The sequence below is a fragment of the Macrobrachium rosenbergii genome, chromosome 29 (assembly GCF_040412425.1).
Source record: "Macrobrachium rosenbergii isolate ZJJX-2024 chromosome 29, ASM4041242v1, whole genome shotgun sequence".
Taxonomy (NCBI): Eukaryota; Metazoa; Arthropoda; class Malacostraca; order Decapoda; family Palaemonidae; genus Macrobrachium; species Macrobrachium rosenbergii.
This window is the reverse complement of record NC_089769.1, coordinates 1671389-1690465: the sequence shown is the minus strand read 5'-3', so window position 1 is coordinate 1690465 and position 19077 is coordinate 1671389. Positions and strand designations below refer to the sequence as shown.

The window sequence follows — 19077 nt, the reverse complement described above, 5'->3', positions numbered from 1 at the left end:
ATTTCTTACAGGAAAAGGGTGATTTAGAAAATATTTATCATAACAGATATACAATTACACTATTACACGAAAAAAAAAATAATTAATATATCCACTTAATACAGGAACGAGAAAGAAGTAAAAGAGAGAGAGAGAGAGAGAGAGAGAGAGAGAGAGAGAGAGAGAGAGAGAGAGAGAAAGTCTCATGGAATAAAACTTAAACAGTCAGTTTCTCTTTTGGCCTTCAATTCCATCTAAAATAAATTCATTGAAGAGTTTTTTAAATATAATAATTTGTCCTGCAAACAGATATAAAGTTTATTTTCAGACACGTTTTATTTGAACAAAATCCAATGTTTACATCAAAAGTAAATGTTCAGTTAAATTTCTTATATGATGCAAACTTGTGTAGTAAGATTTACAAAAGCTCACAATACTTTCAATAGTTATTTCTTATTTCAGGAGAAAAGTCTAATAAAAATTAGCGTTAGATTTGTATTTTGACAGTTCGTGATATTCAGATTTATGTACAAGACTTGAACTACAATCACCCAAATATGCTGAAAACACAAATAAGGAGGTTAAAAAAAATGGCATGTATTTTTATCTAGAATGTTTTATTTCTGTCATAATGCCCCGTTATGAGTAAAAAGTAATATATGTATGATTGACTATTTAGAGATTTAAATAAAGAATTATCATAGCTTCCATAATAGAAGAATTTCATTTGATATTTAAATAATCTTTTGGGATTAGAATGCAACGTATGACAACTATATATAAATGACGTCACCATCTGGAATAGTAAACGTTTTTGCTAGTCAACTTAAACAACAGCCAATCACAAATGAGGACGAAATAGCCAATAAAAATACAGAGATTTCCCGCCATGAGAGTGTTTCCTACTTTTATGGAATGCTGTTTAAAGAACGGGCTCGAATTTCTTCAAATGGACTTTCAAACGCTCTAGACACAGGAGCGCTCTATACTGAGATTCAAACGCTCTAGATAACAGAGCGCTCTTTAATCAAAATCGTTGTTATACAGAACTGAGTTTTCAATATAATTAGTGTTACTTAAAAACACAACAGTGATACCTTTAGCAGTTTTTTATGAAATTAAATGTTTGTCAATTTGTCAATTATTTTTTGTATATAAACAAGTGAAAAATGAGCTGAAGTTTCTTCGGCGCAATCGAGTGTTCTGTACAGCGCATAATGCTGTATGAAACTTTCAGCAACGGTTCGGCGGTGGCCTGTGCTGCCGATACCTGTAGCGGTGCCAGACCCACGGTCATGGCTAACCTTTAACCTTAATTCAAATACAAACTACTGAGGCTAGAGGGCTGCAATTTGGTATGGTTGATGCATCCGGATTATGTATATATATATATATATATATATTTAATTTTTTATTTTATTCAATTATATATATATATATATATATATATATATATATATATAAAAGTTTATTTCCTCTCTCCTTTCAATCTTGAGGCCCTTACCCACGTTTTCAGTAAGAATCAACACGTCTGCGCGCGTGAGAGCGCGCGTATGTATGTGCGCATTTACGCACGCCCGAATAAAAAAATGTATTCACACACTTTAACCCAACATTTGTACTCAAAATATTCCCCAAAGCGTCGAACGGAGCTAAATAAAGGAACAGAAATAAATAAATGACTAAATAAAAAAATAAAAAAATAAATAGGTCGAAAGGAAAAGGGTCCGCGCCCCCTATTGTACTCACAGTGATGTCGGCAGAGGGTTCAACAGGTGGCAGTGGCGACCCAGCTGGAGATTTCTGGTAACTTTCCTCCTCGATCGAGTCCGGTTCGTGTGCTGTTTCTGTGTCCGTCTCGCTCTGGAGAACACGGATAACGAACGTAAGATGATTATTATTATTATTATTATTATTATTATTATTATTATTATTTTTATTATTATTATTATTATTATTTCCCTTATACTTTTTAATCAACGTCTCGCGAACCTGAATCATTCGTAAATAAATTCTTCAGGAAATCACCTACTCAAACACTCAGAGAAAATGCCCGAGAACTATAAATTCCTCCTGTAAAAGACCCTTTTTTTTTATATAATAAAATCTTAGCTAACAACCTCTAAATCTTATAAAGACACTCACAAGAAATTATCAAAACTTGAAACAATTTCTTCCATGAAAATTATCCTGGTTTTTTATACTCTGTACCTTAAACTCACGTCACTGAGAATAATGATTGACTATATACTTTACAGTCAACTATTAAAGGAAACTGGTATATGCTTGACACTCACCGTTACCGGGAACTGTTTTTCTGAAAGGACGGAGCGACTACCCTTGTCCTCGTCGCTTGGGTCCATCTTGGCCGGAAGGCTTCTGGTAGAGGCCCGGTTTCGACGAATGCTGCCGTAGCTCTGGAATGGAATATACATGTATATACGTGCATGCATTTATACATAAGCATACACAGATATATATATATACATATATATATACTGTGTATTCATATATATGCAAAATACTGTTATGTCATTACAGCCCAAACTATATTACTGTACGTATATATATATATATATATATATATATATATATATATATATATATATATATATATATATATATATAAAATATATATATATATATATATATATATATATATATATATATATATATATATATATATATATATATATATATATATATATATATATATATATATATATATATAAGCAGCATCACTTACAGAATCATTTCATAAAATTCACAGTTTTGTTTTACCAAGTCCAACAAAAGATAAATATCTCCTTGTAGGCAAATTCAGTTGCAGAATTATTTCATATAATTCAGACTTTTATTTTACCAAGTCCAACAAAAAACAAATATTTCCTCATAGGCAAATGCAAGTACCTCCAACTGCAGTCTCGGTAACTGCTCCTGCGCCATTCTGTTCCCGCTTCCGAAACAGGAAAGCTGAAATCAAAATAAAAAGAAGATTTATTCCTCCCTCATCATTGTCTTCTTCTTTATTTATTTAACGTGACTTTTATTCCCTTTTTGTATTCAGAAGACAAGATGCCTTATCCATTGAAGGACTTTTGAGTTTGTTTTTAATTATAAATTACCTATTGGTCTCGTTCAGATGAACCCTATTCCTGAACAAGTCACTTAGACCACTGACTTGAAATGTTTCATCTGTTGTTTATTTATTTACGACTCTATATTAGCTGGTTAGCTTATTCAGAAGACAAGATAACTTATCCATTGACTGTCTTGCTCAGTTACAATGTTTTTAATTATAAATTATTATTATTACTGTTCAGATGAACCCTATTCATATGGAACAAGTCCACTACAGGAGCCATTGACTTGAAATTCAGCCTTCCAAAGAATATTATGGTGTTCATTAGCAAGGAATAACAGAAGGCAATAGGAAATGCAGAAAGATGAGAGATCGCTTATTAAAAAAGAAAAAATAAATGAACAAATTAACAACTAAATAGTTAAAAAAAATGTAAGTAACTTATTAAAATACAAGGAGAATTATATCAGAACCAGGAGTCTGCAAAAATCCTATTCCTTCAGCCTGAATTTTTAACATTTTTTCGACAGCGAGAGAAGTTCGACAGCGAGGCACATTCACTGCCTACTCCTTCAGCCTGATTTTTTAAAATTTTTCTACCTATAGGCCTACATATATTTGAACCATTTCAGTCTGCAAAAATCCTACTCCTTCAGCCTGATTTTTTAACATTTTTCTACCTATAGGCCTACATATATTTGAACCATTTCAGTCTGCAAAACCCTACTCCTTCAGCCTGATTTTTAACATTTTTTCTACGTATAGGCCTACATATATCTGAACCATTTCAGTCTGCAAAAATCCTATTCCTTCAGCCTGATTTTTTTAAAATTTTTCTACCTATAGGCCTACTAATATTTGAACCATTTCAGTCTGCAAAAAAATCCTACTCCCTCAGCCTGATTTTTAAAAAATTTTCTACCTATAGGCCTACATATATTTGAACCATTTCAGCCTGCAAAAAAACCCTACTCCTTCAGCCTGATTTTTAAAAAATTTTCTACCTATAGGCCTACACATATCTGAACCATTTCAGCCTGCAAAAAAATCCTACCAATCCTTCATCCCCTCTAGCAGCCTCCTTGTAGTCCCTGGCGGAGAGGCCGAAGGCGTCCTTCCTCTTCTTGTTCGATCCGTGCCTGACGAGCCACTTGTACGCCTTCTTCTGGCTGTTGGCGCCCGTGTAGTGAAGGAGGGTGGATCCTTCGTTGTCCTTGGCGCTCAGGGCAGCAGGATCGTGTTTTCGGAACTCCTCCAGGGCGCTGAGGTTCCCTACGGCGGCTGCTACCTGCACAGCTGACCACCCTGTTGGTTTGGTTTCATGAGATTTAGAGATGTTTGGCCTAGGCTTGATGTACTTTGGGCCATTCAGTTGTCAAGACAGTTGGAAAGAGGGTGTTGGAGCGGCTGGACAGCAAGGTATAGAGATCCAGAGAGCCAGAAAATAAAGGAGATGAAGGACAGGGATCTGAATGTGTAACAGTAAATGAATAGAGTGGTTGGACAGTAATATGGAACTGTAAAAGAACAGAGAGTTGGACAGCAAGATGAAGTGCTCCAGAAAAGAAAGGATATGAAGTGCAAGGATCTAAAATTACACCTGTAAAAAAAACTCACAGTAACAAAGAGGTTTGACAGCAGGACTTGCCAAATGAATAGGGAATGGAGGTAAAGTAAAAGTCTACAAAACGGCACAGCCAGATGCAGAATACACGCTCCAAAATCCCTATAGTAATGCCTACAGTTCAACACTTGAGGTGCACTGACAACACTAAACCCTGGCTTAAAGGGACCATCCAGTTGAGTAATTATTGCTAAAATTTAATTTACACAATTTACACTTTTTGGACACAATTTAGGACCTGTCTTGTCGTTGGAGTTTTTGAAATTTACATAAATAGTGATATTCATTATAAAATAAAGCTTTCAACTTACAATACACTCATGGGTCTTTGCCAATTAAAAACAACAAAGTCATTTTTATTATTATTATTATTATTATTATTATTATTATTATTATTATTATTATTATTATTATTATTATTATTATTATTACTCAGAAGTTAAAACCCATTCATCCAGAAAAACCCTACAGGGGGCCACTGACAAAATTCAAGCTTCCAAAGAATATTATGGTGTTCATTAGAAAAAAAGTAACAAGTTAAGGAAATAGAGAAAGAAGAGGAAATCAGCTCTTAGAAAAACAGATAAGTTAACAAACTGACAAATGAATAAATAAAAACGTAAATAAATTATCAAAACACAGGGAGAATTGTATTAGGGCAGTAATGCGTCGCATCTTCTCAACAATATTAATAATAATAATAATAATAATAATAATAATAATAATAATAATAATAATAATAATAATAATAATAATAATAATAATAATGGATAAAGTCCCCAAATAAATATCTTCTTTTCCTGAAGGCATACTTGCTCATGAGTAGCTCGACTCACCTTCCACGTTCAGTACAGTCCAGTCTCCTTTAGCTTCTAGCAAAGACTTCACGATTCTACCTCTGCCAGATCTAGCCGCTATGTGCAGTGCTGTTTCTCCTGTAATGTCGTCAAAAGTAATATTTTAAGATTTATTGTCAAAAAATATTACCTTGGAATTTATTATGTATTTGCTTTGTTCATTGTCAGAAGAAGAAGTAGTATTTTCAAAATTATGATATGTTTGGTTGATTCATATACTCACTAAAATTGCCAAACAGATAAAATTAGGTTTGGGCTGAAGTGTTGAGTTTGAATATATAAATTCTTGAAAATTTTACAAATATGTCATATATATATATATATATATATATATATATATATATATATATATACAGTATATATAATAGATATATATATAATTATGAATATAAATATATATAAATAAATGTATATATATATATATAGGCCCAAAAATATATGTTATATATATATATATATATATATATAGTATTGGGTTTATATCCAAAAATATGTGACAATTTACAAACTGTATTATGTAAATATATATATATATATATATATATATACATATATATACATACATATACAGTATATATGTATATATATATATATATATGTATATATATATATATATATATATATTTATATTATGTATATACATATATATATATTTATATATATACATATATATACATATATATATATATATATATATATATATGTATATACATATATATAATTTATATAAACATATATACATATATATATATATAAATATCTAGTCAAAAAACCTCTAAATTAATGTCAACAGTGCATCACAGACAACACACTGTAGACAATACTAAAAGAACCATAGCACTTCTGAGAGTCCCACATTTCATTCACCTTCTCCCAACCTAGCTGTCCAACTTCATAAACTTCTCCTTATTTGAATAATAAAAATATAAAAACCAACCCCAATAAAGAATAAGTCCTCAGGAACTCATTAGTGTATTTAGGACCCAGACTCATAAGAATAGAGAGAACCTTCTAAGAATAGTGAAGAAATAGGACTTATTCTTACCGTCATTGTCGACAGCATTCACATCCACTTTCGCTTCCAGGAGTTTGCTGACGACTGGAGCCAACCTGATGTTTTCGGCGATCAGGTGCAAAGCCCGGCGCCCTGCGGACAACGAATTTCAAGGCAGTGAGGCTCAGGTTGGGGAATGTAGAGAGGAGTTATATATGTATATATATATATATATATATACATATACATATATATGTATGAATTTCTGACTCACATCGGGATCGAACCCAGGTCTTTCAACTGAAAGGCAAGGGCGCCTTGGGGGTTCAGATGACAGAGTCCTTGCTTTTCAGTTAAAATACCCGGGTTCGATCCCGAGGTGAGTCAGGAATTTATGTATGTATGCGTATATATATACAGTATATATATATATATATATATATATATTTACGTCTATGTATGTATGAATATACATATATATACCTATGTATACATATGGATGAATATACAATATATATGTATATATATACAAATATATATATATATATATATATATATATACATAAACGAAGTTTGAATAATAATAATAATAATAATAATAATAATAATAATAATAATAATAATAATAATAATAATAATAATAATAATATTCAACTCACCAGTATTATCTTGTGTAATGACTTCGTCTAGATCAAAGGTTGGCTCATTCAATATCTCTTCTATGCCTTCAAGGTCCTCTGTCTTTATAGCAGCGTATAACTGAAATTGAAACAGATAATTCGACTAAGTTCTCTTACAGACTTACTAAGCTTCTGAAAGCTCTCTCTCTCTCTCTCTCTCTCTCTCTCTCTCTCTCTCTCTCTCTCTCTCTCTCTCTCTCTCTCTCTCTCTCTCTTCCTTGGTTTATATAAGGCTCGTTCCTTCGAGAGGTAGGTGTGGAAAATATTTATACACACACACACATATATATATACATATATATATATATATATATATATATATATATATATATATATATATATATATATATATATATATACATATATACATAATTATATATATATATAATTATGAAGAAGACCCTTTTTAAACATATTTCATTTTTAAATAATAATAATAATAATAATAATAATAATAATAATAATAATAATAATAATAATAATAACACTGACACTTACTTTGTCTTTCTGTGAATGTGAAATCTTCTCCCGCATGTCCTTCATACTCGTCTCCAAAGCTGCCTTGTCCTTTTCAATCTCATTTTCTTGGGAGTTCAGCTTGTCTGAAATGGCGTCTAGCTGAATCAGCACTTCGTCCTGCAAAAATAGATAAATAAGTTGGTAAATCTGTAAAAAAATGAGTGTATACGAAAATGAGTTAATTGATGAATACGTAAGCTTACTTTAAATTTAGCAATTTACACCATGAATGACTCATAATTAGGGATGTATTTATTGGATATGGACATAAGCAAAGAATTTCCTTCTTTGCATAAAAATTACCTGTCTGTTTACAATGCATCAAAGGGAAAAACGGGTATTTATTTGCAATGCATCAAGAAAAAACATGTCTTTATTTACAATGCATCAAAAGAAAAACACCTTTTTTTTTTTACTTGCAACACATCAAAACGAAAACACGCCTCGATTTGCAATGAATCAAATGGAAAAAAATTTTATTTTGCAATTTATCCAAACACAAACATTTCTTAAACCAATTAAAAAATACATCTTAAAGAAAAAACACCACTTTATCTGCATCAAAGAAAACTTCTCTACTTGCATTGCTGCAAAATAAAAAAATAAATCATAGAGGAAAATATATTTCAATCACAAAAAAAGAGGAAAAAATCTCCAATTGCATAAAATCACCACAGAAGAACAAATCCAGAAATGGACGACTCCAGCAGTCCTTCTACCTTTTCCTTCTTCAACTCCAGATTCTCCTCTTCCAAAGCCACCACCCTGCTGCGGTAGTTGCTGACGTCCTGCTGGTGGACGCCCTTGGCTTCCTGCAGCGTCTCCTTCAGGGAGTCAATGTCCTTCGCCATATTAAGCTGTTGGGAAGAGATGCCTCACAATTGGGTGATCAGGCAAAGTGGTCGAAGGGACGGCCATTTATGGGTTTGTCAGTCAGTGACCGGATCTTTGGCAATTCCTTGCGGATGTAGTTAATGATAGAGGGATTTGTTATGAATGTTGTAGGTTGTGAGTATGATGTGGATGTTGTGAGTTGTGTGAATGTTTGAAGATGTTGTAAGTCTTTTGTTACAGCTTCCAGTGGCGTACAAAGAAGTTTGTGTACAAGACACGTATGGAACTTATAGTTATGGTCACAGATATAGGTGTCAATTATCCATACACACACACACACACACACATATATATATATATATATATATATATATATATATATATATATATATATATATATATATATATCGTATATATATATATATATATATACATAGATACATATACATATACATATACTTATATAAAACAGTTTTGCATGAATGCACATTTATATCCAGATGACAAAACGTTTGCCAGACGAAAAGTCTTTCAATATACATGTGAAAAAAATTCTCCCACTAATAAATAAATAAATAAAGAAATAAAGCAATAAATAAATAAATAATCTCTCCACTTACATTGGTCTTCTGGAGGTCGCTGAGTTCCTTGTGCAGTGATGCAATGACCTCCTTGTTTTCCCTAATTTCCCTCAGGGCGTCCTCCAGGGCCGATTTCAGGACGGGATCCTCCCTTCCCTGAATGGAAAGTGTCAGGGATGAGTCCTTAGACGAATTGGCAAAGGATTATCTTATCCTATTACTGTCTCCTGCTGCTATCCTGTTGGTTCCAGAGGTCTTATTGTGACCCATTACTTGTATCAGGGTGCTAGAGCCTTTGGAAAGATTCTATGAAAAATTACTTCTTTTTATAGGGGTAATAATCCTGTTTTTGGCTTTCTCTTTATATCCGGGTTCTGAATTGTTGGAATAAAAGGGAAAGGTTAATTTGAGAGAGAGAGAGAGAGAGAGAGAGAGAGAGAGAGAGAGAGAGAGAGAGAGAGAGAGAGAGAGAGAGAGAGAAGTGAATTGAAAGGTTTTTGAATACTTTTTTTAAATATTGACTTAAATATCCGTAGTTATCTTGACGAGAATGGCGAAGACCAAATATTAGAATGAAAACAAATTTTGTTGAAATATTCCATCCACACAAAGCTTCAGGGATGACTTGAGGATTCTAGAATAGAAAACATTGCAATTTAACCAACTAAAATCCCTCACAAAAATATTACAGTTTGACTGAACTAAAATTCCTCATAACATGACTACGACCATCGCAAATTAATTCAGCCAGGGTGATTTAGTTAAGAAAATATTCTGAAAATTTTAAATCATGTGAATCCCCCAAGGTGGTATCCTCTTCCCAGCATCATTAGCCTTCGATTAGTGAAGTTAAATGATTATGGATCTGATCAGCAGCATATGAATGTCACTTGCAACTTCCTGTAGCCATCTTGTGCTATAAAATTAAGACCAAGCGCTGCGATCACTGAGGGCATTCAGCGTTGAATATGTTAACGAAACATTTGTTGGAAGAGGGTGGAAAGAAAGACGGACGAAAGGTAATATGAAAGGAGGTACAGTAAAAGGTAAGAGGTAGCAGCTAGGGGTCTAAGGGACGTTGCAAAGACCCTTGAGAGAGGGGCTCTTATGGCACTAACCCCCTACGGGATGTACAGTATAGTCATGGGGCCAGCGACAAGGGTTAGTTTGGAGATGTACTTGTTGAGGCTAATTACTACAGGATTGCAAAGGCGAGACGGCGAGGAATTTACCTAAGAATCGGTTAGCAAGGTAGAAATCTAGACAAGAATGTATTAATGTGCCCAGAAATTCTATATGTTTCCAGTTTCTTTATCTTTTTTTAACAAAAATAGGTCTATTAAAGGGGAAGAACTGAAGCTGTCAGCTATTACCACTGTCCTTGCAGTGACTAAACTCTCCCTCTTCTACAATGAAAAGTATCCAATAATTCATTTGGTTTAAAGTGTAAAGAACCTGAAGTCAAATAAGAAAGATATTCTCACAATTTTTCCTCAATTTATACAATCTCAAACAACCTCATCATACATGACATCGCCATCTTGATAAGTAATCAGTGACTCTCAGAACCTTACTCTTTAAACTTTCAGCATTCATTATCACAAATCATCTCAGCCTTTGGATATTGTACAGCATTTTCCTTGTGTCATGCCAGATGCTTGCTTGCTTAAGCAAGGAAAGTTGAAACGAGACGTTATCTTATCTGGACCAATCGGTTGGTCTAGTGATCTCTTTGATAGCCCTCTGCTCCGAGCTTTCAGCGGATATCAGACACGACAGCTAATGCTGGCTTTTAAAAATTATAAGCATATTGTTTGATCTGTATGGCAGTAGTCAACAATTATATAATATGCATTTATATATAAGTCAGAAAACTGACTGTTTACTCTGTAACTTAGTACTCGTATATACCTTCCGATTCGAGAACTTCTTAACAGTTTGTTAGTTCTCAAGAGTCGTTATCTACACCGAGAATGATTGCTTGATTAACACCAGAGTCAAGAACTTTTAAAAATTATCTCTGTCGTGGTGGAGACATGTAAATCCTTATCATTTCTGTTAATTTTTGATACTTACCTACTCCATTGTGTGGGCAACTTATCACGTACATATCACAAACAAGTTGGAAACAAGTCTACGACCGTAAGTGGAAAAACTCTTTGCTAAATGCCAGATAATTGTATGAATCACTGGTTAGGACTGTCAATAAGTCATCAACTTGTATCCAACCTGTTTGTGATGTGTGTGTGGGATAAGTTGACAACATGTGCATACTTAATAGGTAACTGCAGGAGGCACTGGCAAGGACCATCAATGAGTCATCAACTTGTATCCAACCTGTTAGTGATGTGTGTGGGATAAGTTGCCGACATGTGCATAATCAACAGATGAGAAAAAATGATGCATTGTTTACCCTCTCCTCTTTGCAAATTATCAATTGATTCCTAAGGTCCTCAATAGTCTTCCTGTCTTCAATGTTCTTCCTCTGGGCAAGCTCTAGAGAAGCCTTTAAGCCTGCTATTACTTCTGCCTGCAACGAGAGAAGATGGAAGTGTTAATGGACGTTCCAGTCGATATGACAGGAAAATGTCTCTGTAGAAGATAGAAATTCAGGTTAGGTGGTGAATGGGACTTACAGAGACTGATGGGAAGGTTTTAAGACGAATCTTTAGCTAGGCCAAACAGAAATGGTTAAAGTAGAGGTGAGAAGGACAGGAAATGCTTAAAGTAGAGGTGAGGAGGACAGAGAATATGAAGGAAATTGGTAGTTCATCATATGTCAAGACAATCTTCGTTTCTTGCATCTTAACCTAACCTACAAGGTGCATGTATAGTACAGTAGCCTCAGAGAGAGAGATATTGTAGTTGCTCAGCCAGAATTATGATTTTGACAGCTCACTTAACAGTATTTTGTGTCATTTTTCCAAGTTAGTTTGGTGACTAAACATCTATAAGCCTTACAAAGGAAATCAGATTACAAGACTAAACTGCTATTCCATACCATACGTGACTTATGGATACCAAACCAGAATGCTATTTCATAACATAAATAACTTAGGCCTACCAAACCAGGTTGCTATCCCATACCATACATAACTTAGGTCTACCAAAACAGATGCTATTTCACTACATACATAACTTAGGCCTACCAAACCAGATTGCCATTCCATACCATACATAACTTAGGCCTACCAAACCAGATTGCTATCCCATACCATACATAACTTAGGCCTACCAAACCAGATTGCTATTTCATACCACACATGACTCAGCCCTAAAAACTGGATCTTTCGAAAGCCTTCCAAACAACATCCCAACCCACAATGACGCAAGAAAAACAACAAACAACACGATTAAGATTATCGCCCCCGGAAAACGACTTTCATCTTCATTTAAAAAAAAAAAAAAAACTCCCCACAATAAACAGAAACTCAGGAGGTACGCTAATATTCCCATCCCTCAACGCACGAGGAAAAAGAGCGGAAATCAATTGACTCTCTCTGTGCGCCAATTATAACGACTGGTCGGTAAAAGGATTGGTATTGAGAGGTTCAAATTGATAAAGAAGATTACCCATTATGCATGAAAGGGGAATTAATTGCTAATTAGCGTTTTTCCTTTCGTGCTCGATGTTCTGAGAGGAATATGCATACATTTGTATAATTATGGGACTTGATGTAAAGTTGGGGTGTCATTTGAGAACCAATTTGCTCTGTACACTGTCTTCAGAAGACAAACTCACATATGCAAGAACACAAAAATACACATGTGTATATATATATATATATATATATATATATATATATATATATATATATATATATATATATATATATATATATATATTATAATATTAACAAGCTTTTTTCCTTTGGAGAGACTGACCACCAGTAAATCTACCCTTCCACCTCACGGAAAATATTTTGGGATGAAGTAGCTCGGCCCTCACCCTGACCTATAGACTATCCGAAGGCTTATGTGCCCATGGCGTGACTCGGTAGTGATTCGGCTTAGCAAACATGTGTGCATGTGTGTGTGTATTAATCAGCAAAACAAAGCTAATTTTTACACCTTTGTACTTGATAAAATTGTAGTGCTAAGTATTATTTTGTTATTTATTCCTCTAAATGACATTTGCTTTATTGGAAAACCTCTGAACAATATGTGATATCTGTTTAAATGTACAGTTACTCATGCTGCCATACTACCGGATTTGAAAAGCATTTGATAAAGATGCAAATGTATTTACCAAGATTAGATTATCATTTCTAATCTTATCCTTTGATATTTGAATCTGTGTTGAGTTCCGGGTAGGTTCAATTGTAATTGGAATGTGTAGTACTTTACCAGTAACAAAAACTAATGATACTACTGGTTTTGAGTAAATAAATCAGATGAAAGTCAAAGCTGGTTTTATCTGACGACTGTCATCTTACCTGTTCAGAGTCTGCTCTCTGGATCTCAGCTTTCACCGGCTGGGAGTAACCCCTGAAGGAATGATCATCTGCAGTGTACTTGGGCAGTGGACTAGCAGCAGGAGTCCCTGAAGAGAAAGGCGTCGTATTTCCAGACCTGCCTGATGAAGACAAAGGCGACACCACCCTAGCCCTCGCTGGTGGAGGTTCCTCAGTGTCGTTGTCAGTCGAACTCGAAGACGAGCTTCGCTTCGAATCCTGCGTAACGCTGGCCGCCCTGGTCTCTCGTTCTTCTCTTTCGTCCTGGCTGCTGCTCAGTTCACCCTTGGGCGTGGCACTCCCAGCTCGGACGAGAGACGAACGGCTGCCCTGAAGGCCTCTGCTCTGTAGCTTGCGCTCCTCGCTGCTCTGCTGCTTGAGGGAAGAGCTGCTCTCTGACAAGGTGCTCCTTGTCAGGGCAGTAGGAGTGAGACTGACTCTGGGGCCTGTTTGGGGGAGATAGTTATCCCTGCTGCTGGGTGGCAGGCTGGAAGCGTTGGGCTCGGCTGACGCCACTGAACGGGCACGGCTTACGCTCTGTTCTGCATACAGAGACCTGTAGGAAGAAGCTGCAGAAGCTGACGAATACCCGACTGGCGTCAAGATGGACTGCGTGCGGTCTATCTTCAAGCCTCTGTCCAGTGGTGGTCTTTGACCCTCTGCCGCGTGGCCATTTGAGTCTTGCGTGCTGTTGTCTCCTAGGGCGCCTCTTAAAAATCCAACTCTGTCCTAAAATGAGGATGTTTGAATGTGATTCAGCAATGCATTAGTGGCTTACTAGATGCACTAGGTAGGTATACAGAACCTTCAAGTATATTTTTCCTTAATTCATACTTATGTTGTGCTAAAATTGTAAAAGAATGAATGAACACCATCAAGAGTTACTCATTAGACTCAAGTTAGCATCATTCTAGCATCTTTTGTGATAGATTCCTAAATACATGAGCCAATGCTTCTGATATAAATTCAGTCACTTAATAAAAAGGGACAGAGGTTTTAAATCATACCTCTGGGAAAAATAAAAGATACTTATGTTATAGAAAGTTATGGAAACAAATCGCCTATTGATTGCTATTGCCAAGTTGAGGAGAAATTAAAGGTTTACACTGTTACAAGACAAAAAGTTTCACAAATTGGATTACATTACATATACCATGGAAGTACATACTGCCATTTATTTAAGGTTAATGTTCGTCGTTATGAATGCACGCTATTCGTATGTACGTGTGTAAAATGCTCCCATACCGAAAATTATATACAGCATTATGACAATGAGGACTGTTAGTCCTAGAAATCTTGTAACTTTTCCTAATTAAATATATATATACTGTAAATATATATATACTGTAGATATATGTATATATGTAAACATATGTGTGTGATGTTTGCAGAAGTCCGTGCAAGTATTAAAATACTATCTCTTTCATGGGACTACAAATATCTGCCAAAGCCAAGTTCTGACATAAAATGGGATTTTACCCTCAGTTTTATCATTCTTTTTTGTATCATTTACTGAAATTTTCTGTAATCTTTAACAATAAATAGCAGTATAATGCAATCAGCAATGGTTCACAGTGAGGCTAAAATTTAACAAAGCAAGTGTTTTGTGCAACTGGGTTGAAGCTGGCTTTTCAAAATTCTGAACTGAAGAAGCCATAATAACAAAATCAACAAATAAATGCATAATTGTTTGAATACCTAACGAACTAAATAGAAAATATGTATAAAGTGACAAAGCAAATACAAGCATGCTTGTCGACAGCAATGATGATTTCATGCAAACACACTGTAATTTGGTCAATACGTGTCAACAACAACTGGAATAAATTTACGCGAACAAAAAATATTTGTTTGTGATTTACTGATAAGCTCCAAAATTCGAATAAGATAAATCTATGAAAATAGTAAGCTGTCAACTACAACAAATATAGGCCATTATTTCGTCTGATACTTTAAAAAATGAAAAGAATTGAAGCTATTACGTCTAGAATAATTATGATAATAATTATGATAACGATGAAAACTATAATGGTAAATAAATCAAAATCAGTGAAATTATTTTTCATTAAGTGTAAAGATAAAGATAATCGATGAAAATAAGCCATTATTGTTCAAAATTTTATTAATGATAAAATCAGGGGAAAGAAAATCACTCTAGAAAGATTATGATGTAAATTTTGGAAAAATATATATTTTTTTATAAAATTCGACAGTTAAAATCAGTTTAAAAAGCAAAAAAAAAAATAAGAAATAAAAACCTGTCTGAAATTCTGAAGATAACTAATCAAAGCAACAATAAAAGTGGAAATAGAATCGATGAAAGCAATAAAAAAAAAGAAAATAAAACAATTTGCTCTCAAATCATAGTAATAACAAATCAGATCACATACAAAAATTTGTTCCCAGATCTGTTGTAAAAATCAATTTGCATCAATTGTTAAAGGAAACATCTAAAAGCAGATAGAGCAATCATGCACCCAAAAATCATAGCAAATAATAAAGTTCAGTAGAGGACAGGAACAGCCTTCCTAAACCAGTGATTCTCAACTTTCTGTGGCCCATACACCCTTTCACCATATGTCAGAATGTCATTCATCCCCGCTTTCCAAAATTGTCTGCCTCAAAAGGTGCATTCCGAATAATTTGCATATAATACCAAAAATCCTTGGTCACAATTCCCCCCAACTGAAACTCTGAAATTCCCCCTGGGGTGGGGTGGGGAATTCACCCTGGTTGAGAACCACTGGCGCTAAACACTTTTGCTCGTAATTCACAACACAGTCGAAAAAGAAGAAGAAGATCGTGTCTCACCCAAGCCGTGTTGGCGAGTCCTTTGTACCTCCAGTCTGGGGAAGTGGAGGAGGAGGAGGAGGAGGGGGGAGAAGGAGGAGGAGAGATAACTTTTGGTCTGAAACGAAGGAGAGGAGAGATAACTCTGAGGGAGGTTCAACACGAATGAGGGAATTAATAAGGTATGTGTGATAAATCACCAAGAGAAATGGTCCCTTCCACCGCCCTAAATCGTGAAACATGGCGTGAAACTTATCACCTACTTGCCGCCAACAGGTTGAAAACAAGTCAACTTGAAACATACTTGTCATAAACAAGTTGAAAACAAATCAACTTGTCAGAAACATGTTGTAAACTAGTCGACAACAGTGGGTGAGGAATGAATCATAGCTAAATGCTGGAGAAACGTATGAAGCGATGGTTTGGACATTCGGAGTCGTTGACTTGTATTTAATCTGTTTGCGACACGTATGCGATAAGTTGCCGGCGTGTTTCCACGGCATTTTTAAATGCAGCGTGGACGCAACCTCAGTTTTCTGACAGTTGTTCATTAACTCATCGTGAGTTAATGAAAAACTGGGAGTAACAAATTGTTTGCAAGGAAATTTAGCTGTTTGGAAATGAGTGAAGGAATACAAATGTGCTAGAATGAATTGAGGGATGTTCTGTTGATGTTTAAAAAGACAGTTGTTGTATGTGAAGCTGCTATAGGTAAACAAATTTCATAGAAATTTTTTTTTATTCTTTTAAATACAATTTATGAATATCATTAAGAAAATGACAGACATTTGAATGCAAATAATCGTATAGCTGTCGATATATACTTTATATATATATATATATATATATATATATATATATATATATATATATATATATATATATATATATATATAAATATATATATGTGTGTGTGTGTATATATATGTGTGTGTGTGTGTGTGTGTGTGTGTGTGTGTGTGTGTGTGTGTGTTTTGCTTGCAATCTGTTTGCTCTATTTTTTTATTTAATTCACTAGGCCATTCTGTTTTGTAAAAGCGTGTTTATAAAGTTCATTGCTATTTAGGCTTGTCCCACCGGAATATTTGTATATTTTAAATAATAATAATAATAATAATAATAATAATAATAATAATAATAATAATAATAATAATAATAATAATAATAATAAAGAAAAACATTATCATCTTCTATGTGCTTCAGTTTCCGTTGAATGCAAAATTATACCACTGATATTTCAGCATTGTATTCGTTCAATATTGCTTTCCTTTTTGTGAATCTCTAGCTTAATTTAATCCACCATCTTATTAACTGATTGCTGAATCTAATTCACAATCGTAGAACATTAAAAACATATGAATTGCAACGGTAGTACACTTTCATTCACAGTAATCTAAGTGACACTGAACAAACTATGGTTTCCTGATCTGATTTTATACTCTTATACTTCATCCGTGAAATTTTGAGAGAGAGAGAGAGAGAGAGAGAGAGAGAGAGAGAGAGAGAGAGAGAGAGAGAGAGAGAGAGAGAGAGAGAAGAGAATTCCCTGAGTTTCATGTTTAAAAAAAAGTTGAAAAAAAGTCATTCAGACAAATTAACTATATGGAAACTGGAATACGAAGGTGGCACAGCAGTGGACAGTGAATTGTCCTTCCATTCATCTACAGTTCACCTGTAGGAACCAACTTTCAGTAGTTGATACAGTTAACCTGTAGAAACCAACTTGCAGTAGTCAATACAATTAACCTGTAGAAACCAACTTACAGCAGTCGAATCCAGATTTGGACTCCTGTATCCCCCCGGCCGAGCACCCGGTTTCCCGTGAAGCAATGACGTGTGGTCGATTTTGAAAGGTCGTGGCCCGGTGCCACCACTACTCTCGACTGAAGTGCCACTGACTGACTCCATTTTACCCTAGAAGGAAATCGGTTTATTTTTATTATTCTTACTATAATTGTAAATTCTAAAGCTATGAATATTTAAACATAATCTCCTGAGCGAGAAACTGCTCAGAACCTGATGAGTTTGTTTCTGTAGGCTACATAAATCGAGCTGAACATGTCGGAAACATGTTGGAAACTTGTCACATACTTATCATCAACATGTTGAAAACACGTCGATGACTGTAAGTGGAGAATGAATCTATTCGCAAATGCTGGGTAATCGTATGAAGCGCTGTTTAGGACTAACAATATGTCCCTGGCATGTTTTCAACCAATGAGTGATGTGTGTCTGTGATAAGTTGTTGATATGTTTATGACATGTTTTGCTGTAGTGTGAGTGGTCCTTAACTGATCACTTTGAGCTAGAAAGATGCAATGAATTGTTTAATTGGTTATTGTTTGAAGGCACACCTTTTTATTAAAACCAGCTGAAAGGTAAAGCAAAAATTTTATGACCTACATCAAATCTTGAGTTTTTACAGCGCCATTTGTCCAACTTAATCTTTCTTACTAAAGAATATTGCTACTAGTCGGTATACAGACCTGATCACCAGTAAGATAAGGGTACAAAGATTTTCCATCACAAAAACCATAATAAAACAATGTTTGCATATCGTCCTTTCACCAATTGTTCTACAAAATCTAAATCGATTTAAATTCCTGTGTAGGAGGTCGTAGACATTCGCACGTTCTTCCATTATCGCTCGAATGTTATCGTCCTAAAAATATTACTGTTATCG

General features: G+C 34.6%; 1 protein-coding gene across 1 annotated transcript in view; it reads right to left on the bottom strand.

Annotated features, from left to right (window-relative positions):
• Window positions 1–19077, bottom strand: part of LOC136854335 (uncharacterized) — a 32364-nt gene that overhangs the window by 10585 nt on the left and 2702 nt on the right. The window contains exons 3-16 of the mRNA XM_067130634.1: window positions 18159–18308; window positions 16416–16512; window positions 13587–14333; window positions 11564–11680; window positions 9190–9306; window positions 8455–8592; window positions 7715–7852; window positions 7196–7295; window positions 6588–6689; window positions 5522–5620; window positions 4116–4366; window positions 2890–2952; window positions 2277–2396; window positions 1729–1842 (exon numbers count right to left, since the gene is read on the bottom strand). Of these exons, the coding sequence (XP_066986735.1) occupies window positions 1729–1842; window positions 2277–2396; window positions 2890–2952; window positions 4116–4366; window positions 5522–5620; window positions 6588–6689; window positions 7196–7295; window positions 7715–7852; window positions 8455–8592; window positions 9190–9306; window positions 11564–11680; window positions 13587–14333; window positions 16416–16512; window positions 18159–18308 (2353 nt within the window). The remainder of the gene's footprint in view (window positions 1–1728; window positions 1843–2276; window positions 2397–2889; window positions 2953–4115; window positions 4367–5521; window positions 5621–6587; window positions 6690–7195; window positions 7296–7714; window positions 7853–8454; window positions 8593–9189; window positions 9307–11563; window positions 11681–13586; window positions 14334–16415; window positions 16513–18158; window positions 18309–19077) is intronic.